This window comes from Phalangium opilio, unplaced genomic scaffold (assembly GCF_054372755.1).
Source record: "Phalangium opilio isolate 3A_F unplaced genomic scaffold, DU_Popi_V2 ptg000043l_1, whole genome shotgun sequence".
NCBI lineage: Eukaryota > Metazoa > Arthropoda > Arachnida > Opiliones > Phalangiidae > Phalangium > Phalangium opilio.
Genome location: NW_028324167.1, coordinates 5708549 through 5715442, shown reverse-complemented (window position 1 = coordinate 5715442; position 6894 = coordinate 5708549). Strand labels below are relative to the sequence as shown.

The 6894-nt window shown below is 35.3% G+C and overlaps 1 protein-coding gene across 1 annotated transcript; it reads right to left on the bottom strand.

The window, feature by feature from the left end:
* Positions 1–3278: 3278 nt before the first annotated feature.
* Positions 3279–6183, bottom strand: LOC149677917 (uncharacterized). Its single transcript, XM_089837412.1, has 5 exons — positions 6048–6183; positions 4392–4636; positions 4310–4348; positions 3612–4259; positions 3279–3383 (listed from the first exon to the last, which is right to left on the bottom strand). The coding sequence occupies exons 1-5, from the start codon at positions 6181–6183 to the stop codon at positions 3279–3281; spliced, it is 1173 nt and encodes a 390-aa protein (XP_089693538.1).
* Between the last annotated feature and the right edge of the window lie 711 nt (positions 6184–6894).

The following is a 6894-nucleotide window of genomic DNA, read 5'->3' as shown; positions in this document are numbered from 1 at the left end:
TTTTCTCTTTTGGGTGCTGGAGACTTAGCCGCTATAGCCGTAGCCGTAAATGGCTGCCATGTCAAGGTGGACCCGCTAGGTGGTGCTTGAAAAATGGTGGAACCCTGTGCAGAAGCGGTAGGCATAATGGGGGTAGTTGCGTGTATTCCTGTTAGGATCGGAGTAATGGGTAAAGTAGCGGTAGAAGTAGAAACCACCGGGGTAGAAGGTAGCGCTGGATAAGTTGTAGGAGGTGCCGATACAGTTTTTACGGTAATGGGTTGTACTAGTTTCTTCATATTTAAATATTTTTGCAGGGTTTCCAAGTATTCTCTAAGTTTAGTTTCTGTAGACCCGGACTTTCGAAGAATGTTATGCATTTCTTGATCTAGCTCAGATAATTCTTTATCCACCGGATCCAAAATGGTATTGGCAGGCACCAAAACCATTTTCTTCATGTTAAACTTTTTATAGCTGAGATAGCACTAGGGATAATACTAGCCAGTAACATTGGCCAAAAGGCTCCGCCTGATTGATTAATCATCAACTGACGCTTCTTACTTAATGGCAAAGACTTTTGAGCCAATAGCCTTATAACTCTCCTGTGACGTTTTAAATGATTTTTTAGTTTGGAGGTCAAAGGTATCCCGCCGTGTGTAATGTTAAAACAAATATTACAAAGCGTCTTTAATTGATCTTTGGTAGTGTTTTTTAGAATGTGTTTACTTTGAATTTTATTGCTTCGTTTAAGCAAAGTTAGGTAGGGGTATTTCTTACGAAGTGAGACCGGCAGCATCATTGTATTAAATAGATTAAAAATGCGCCGTCACTCTTTCTTATTTGTCGATAAATACGTGCATATTTCCATCTGGAGGGAGGACATTTGTTCTAACTCGTAGACATTCATCCGTGGCTTGATGACAGTCAATCAAAATGTACGAGTGCGGCTTTTCAGTAGCAATGGCGTAGGCCTTCACTAGAAACTGACTTTTTCTAGGAAAAACTTGCCTACTTAAAAATTGTATTGGCGATGAATCCCTGGGACATTTGAATATTAAAATATAATCGCAATTTAGGCTAATCAATCTGAACTCTTTATTTTTACTAAATAAGCTCTGTGTAATTAAAATTATGCTGGTATTATAGTGGTGACTCCCCTTAATAAACATATCAGCTATTTCTTTACTGTTACCACATTCTGAAGCTAAATCATCCAACACCAGGAGGTTATTTTGATTTCTATTCCAAAATTCTTCGTTGTTCGGGGGTAACCCTTCCATAAATTCTATTTCAGGGATTTCCCTTTTCAGATCATCAAATTTATTTTGGTAAATTGAATAGCAATAAACTATCCGATCTGGTTTTGGACTAATAATGCATGTTCTATATCTTAATAAATTAAAAACCCACGATGATTTACCACACATGCTAGAGCCTGCGCATAACATCTGAAAGGGCGCTACAAATTTTATTCGACACGCCATGTTTAATAAATGTAATTAAAATGACACAAAGAATTCAACACTCGAATATTTTATTGCTCAGTTCGAATTGCATATATTTTGAGTAACATTTTTTCCACCTTTCGAATACGATCTTTAAACCTTAGCGCATCGTAAAGGGCGTAATTACGTCTATCTTCGATAGGTATTTCAAACACAGTTACATTTGGTGAAAAATGTACATTCTTTTTAGATCTACTCATCCTGAGTTATCTCTGTTAAGTAACCATATGCAAATGTATTAAAACCCTTAACTACGCGCTTCTTAAATGTATATCCAAATGTCTTTTCCATTTTTTTATTTATTATTGTTGCCGTATATTTATCTCTACGTACATTAAAAGGAACGGCTACTTTAATTCTTTTCGACTGATTATGAATACTTTCAAATATGGAGTCAAAATTTACAATATTTTCATTTATTCGATTTTGAAGACTTAAGCCCTTTACTTTCACGATAGTTTTGTTGTCTGTAGTTTTCAGGGCGTAACTTTTTGGAGCATTGCAAAGAAATTCTAAAATTGATTCCTCTCCCAGTTCGTTTACCCAACACCCCAAGTTAATACCGCTGGGGGGTATGTAGTCCCCCTCTTTTGCAAACAAATATTACGCTATCAGTATCCATATAAAGTACACGCTCATTCAACTTTGCAAGTGTTTCATAAAGAGTTAATCTAGCATAACATGAAACAAAGCTGGCAACATATGGGTTCCCCTTATAATATGTGGGTTGAAACTCGTCCTTAAAATTATACGTTAACAAACATAGCTCTTCGTTTAGGGGCCTTAAATCTATAAGTTCTTTTGTGTCGTCTTCTAAAATGCCAATTAGATCTTTATAATCATCTATTATGATAGACTTTGGTTTGTTAGTATTTGCTTAATTTAAATATTAAAAAGTGTTCTTTCATAATTTTTACGAGGCGTCGCAATGTACTAAATTATGATTATAAGATTAATGATTTTTCTTTGCCTCGTGTTTTCAAGTGTAAATTGCTTGGTATAATATTCTCAAGTGACCTTAAGTGGTCTAACCATGTTATTTATATAACCGCTAAGGCCCGTCGCATAGCTGGTTTGATTCGTAGAACGTTTGGACGTTCGAAAGCGTCGCTTATATCTTTTAATGCTCTGGTTATTCCATTGCTACAATATGGTGTAGAGGTCTAGTCACCTTATTTAAAGAAAGATATAGATTCTATCGAGAGGGTTTTGCGTTATTTTACATCCTTTTACCTTGGTCAACCTTATATAAATTTTCCCATGAATCGCAATCGTGTAAGATTGGATTATAGTACTCGTTTGAAACAATTGAATTTTTTGCCAATGTATTTGTTAAGTCAAAAAGATGGTTTAATTTTTTTGTTTAGAATCATTAACGGATGCTATTCTTTTCCCCTTTTAGACTATATTAGTATTAACGAGAGACATGAATGCTTAACTTTTTATATTTCTAAATGTAGATGTGATGCTTTTTTACACTAATTTTTTATCGTGTATTTATCGTATGGAATGCGCTTCCTTTTAACATTAGATGTTCTATGACAATTTATACTTTTAAAAATGACCTTGATTGTTATCTCAAACAAAAGCGATACCATGTTTAAAAATTGTTCTTTTTGTTTTAATTTAATTTATTCTAATTTAATTTTTGTATGTCTTGTCTTGGCAACCAGTGCGATAATGGGACTTGTCCTTAATCTGGTTGCCTTCAGTGGAATTTATTTTTTTACTGAAAAATAAACATTATTATTATTATTATTATTATCAGAAGCGCATGACATACGAAGTGATTTTCTAGACTCTTTGGGCGGCGCGCTGATTAAAAGTACGTACGGCGGCGGCGGGGTTAAAAACTAGAAATGTGGCGGCGCGCCGGCGTACTATCGGCGGCGTCGGACTCTAGTTCAAACAAATAGCAGGGTTTTTAGTTACCTCATACATTTCGATTTTGATTCCTTCAGTCTCATAAATTGAATCTAAATATTCCCTCTTTTCTTCGAAGGTTTTAACTGAGGAGGGGAACCCCGAGTTGGCCTGCTTAATCTTTAAAAATTTATTTACGTAACCACCGAAAAGTCCGTCGCTTACACCTTTTTCATATTTGAAAGTTTCTTTATAATGATGCACTTCTGATATTTTTAAAAGTTTATAACCCATTTCCATAGCTTTATAAATTTCTGGGGTACACCACACGCCCGAAATTGACCTTTCACCATCGCTATGACTACAAAGTTCAGTATTTTCTTCGATTACACAAGATTTACATAAAGGAAAATACAATCGCCCATTATGTCTGTAGGGTAATACAGGAATGTACAGACCATATGGGAAAAACAATGTCGCCGACATGATTCCAAAATAAGCGTCTTTCCGATAATCAAAGTTGAATTGAATCACCTCAGGGAAATGCTTCGGGTAAATACCATATTTATTTTGACTAGGGTATAAAGACATAATGTCAAAATATAAAATACGTTCATTTTTACTTGGATCTGCTTTATAGTATAACTTTAGGGGTTCGCATCGTCCTCCGTAAAGCGCTGATCTTGATAAGATAGGGTCACACACTTCGACTGAATTACAAAATTCCCTAAAATCTGAATTTTCAGTCATCAGTTTACCGTAATCACATTCCCACATAGTAATGATCTCAGCCCTAGGATGAAGCTCTTTAATGTATTGTATTCTATCAAGTCGTTTTTCGTAAATACCTTTATTGGTTTTCTTAACTACGCTATTCCACTCACTTCCTTTGTAACACTTTTTACACGCGTGCTATAAACAGCCCATGAATTCTAAAATTATTTCCGGTTCAATACAATAACCATCAACTGCATATGGTCCAATTTTCTTTTCTCCTGATGCTGACATTACAGTTTGAATCTCGACCTTTCTTTCCTTACTTACCCATGCCATCCATTTTATGGCTTTCTTGCTCTGGTTACCTGAACCACGGAATCCAGGGTTTGGAACGACACCAAGGGTATTCTTCTGTAAGTATGTGTGAAGATACACCGAAGTACAAGCTCCAGCTATGGTTATCGCACCGCAATTCACTGGGTCTAAACCCGTTACTGTTTTGAAATGGTTACGAAAACAGTCTACACCCTTCTGAAGGACTTGGACATCAGCCACGCAATATTCTTGTAACTCTAACATGGCATTATAAACGGGTTGTTTTGACTTTTCACTATACCACTTTTCAAAAGCTATGTTGTCATCTTTTTTCATAAACTCTGGCTGAAAATAAGATTTATCGGGAATTTTTCCACAATAATCTAAATTGTTTTTGTTTAAAAAGATATATGGGAAAAACTGCTTGCAGAGACTGAAATGTCTCCGAAAAAGCCCTTAATGGTATAGCCAGAAAGGAAAAACTACATATAAATTTTAAATTTTGGTTTTTAACAAACATTGCTAGCAGTTTTGCTCCATCAAATATAATTTCTATTTTTCCATAATTATGGATTAACCATTGTAAAATGAAAAACCCGTCATAGGCTCTCATGTTATGAGCAACAATAGTAACATTTTCAAACCTAGGTTTGGTTACTCTACGTCTTTTTGTTGTCTCTTGTAAAAACAATTTTTTCATCTACTTGGGTTAGGTATTGCATAAATTTGTCTACGCAATCTAGTCCTCTAAAAATGTTATAATCGTAAACATTTTCCTCTATTTGCATAGCAGAAACTAGAAGTATTGGGGTATGAAGGGAATTATCAACTATACATTCGGTATCGAAATAACAATAAGTTGTTTCCTTATACTTTTTAGTAAGGGGTTGGACATAACAAAGCCTAGGCGGGTGTTCAATTTTACATTTTGGGCATACTTTACTACATTTGTGATTTTTTTCAATTTCCTCGCAGCAAATTTTGCATCTTTTTACTTTTTCACAAATTTTATTAGTTCTATGTATTTGGAAGCATTCGGGACCTTTAAAATACCTATTACAATCTGGACATTTCACGACGTCCAAGGATGGGCTCTCGTGGAATGTCTCAGAGTAACATCGCCAACATTTTGTGGGTTCATTATAACATTTATGATTTGAGGCCCTAAATACATTACTAAATGTTACTAAGCATTTGTTACAATAAGAAACACATCCGAACATGGCTGCTAAACTTTTAATAACATGCATATGTGTATCTACAAGCAGAAGGAAAATTTTTTTTTCAGCGTAACTTTCACCTTCATAAATTATTTTCAGCGTTAAACACTATAATTTGGTATTCGGGTTCTAAGATTTTTTGAAAAGCCGAAATCTGTTCTATACTAACGGGTCCTACCGGTAAGTTAGCTTCATGGTGAAGTTTAAGGGCCTCTTCCCTCTGTAGCGGTCTGTTAGGTGCCTGTATTCTACGGTATCGGTTATAGTCGAAACCAGATCTATCTTGTTTTTGTTGTTTTAAATAGGTTAAGTCCGCAACCATTTTTCCGCACACTATGCTTCGAGCTACGCAAAGATCGTCATCGTTTAAAATTGGTAAAAAAAGTCCTCCCGTTTTTCATGTAATGTTCTAGTGATAACATTGATCTATTTCTGACTGATTTTCTACCCGATATTGGAATATCAGTTTTTAGAAAAATTGCATCAATTCTAATATCACCGTCTAAAATGAAATTACGATTTGATTGACTAACTTGGCTTATAGCACCAAAAAGCCTATCAACTGTCAGTTCGTTCAACGCCATAAATCTTAAATTTATGGCATTTTCCAGCTGATCACTTCTAACACAAAACCTGACTCTGTTGTAGTCTCTAACCGCGTTGATAATAGTCTCAATTATTGATTGAAATATGAGTTTCAATTTTTCAAATAGTTCCGTCACGCATATTTTATCAAGGTTTTTAAAGATAATTTTGTATTCGTAGGATGAACAGTTAAATTTCCTAGATCTGGCTACATTTACTTTAACTAATTCATAAAAGTTTTCTGCTCTAAAAATAGAAAGTTCTAGTGGTTCATCATCAGACATTTTACTGCTTCAACGTAACCTTCTTTAAAATGCACGATATTAGCTCCAAAACTTCCGGTATATCATTTCCCTTCAAATCCAGTTGCTTCTCGCGCGCTTGGCCCCTATATTTCCTTATCAGACAACCCTTTTCTTTTATTTTTTCGATTTCCAACATCCCAGGCAAACAGGAACTTTGCGGCAACTTATTCAGAGATGCTAACTTCAAAACCTTAACTAAGTCGTCTACTATTTCAATGGGGGATGCATACCCCCGATGTAAGGGGTATTCTGGGTAGAGCGTACTTTCTTATGTCTACGTATAATTTATTATTAAACTTGCATAGTTTAACTCCTATTTGTTCGGATTGACTAAACTGTAGTTGAAGAGTCTCCCAAGGGTTGGGGACCGTCCATAAACTACGTCACACTCTAATGGGGGGGAGG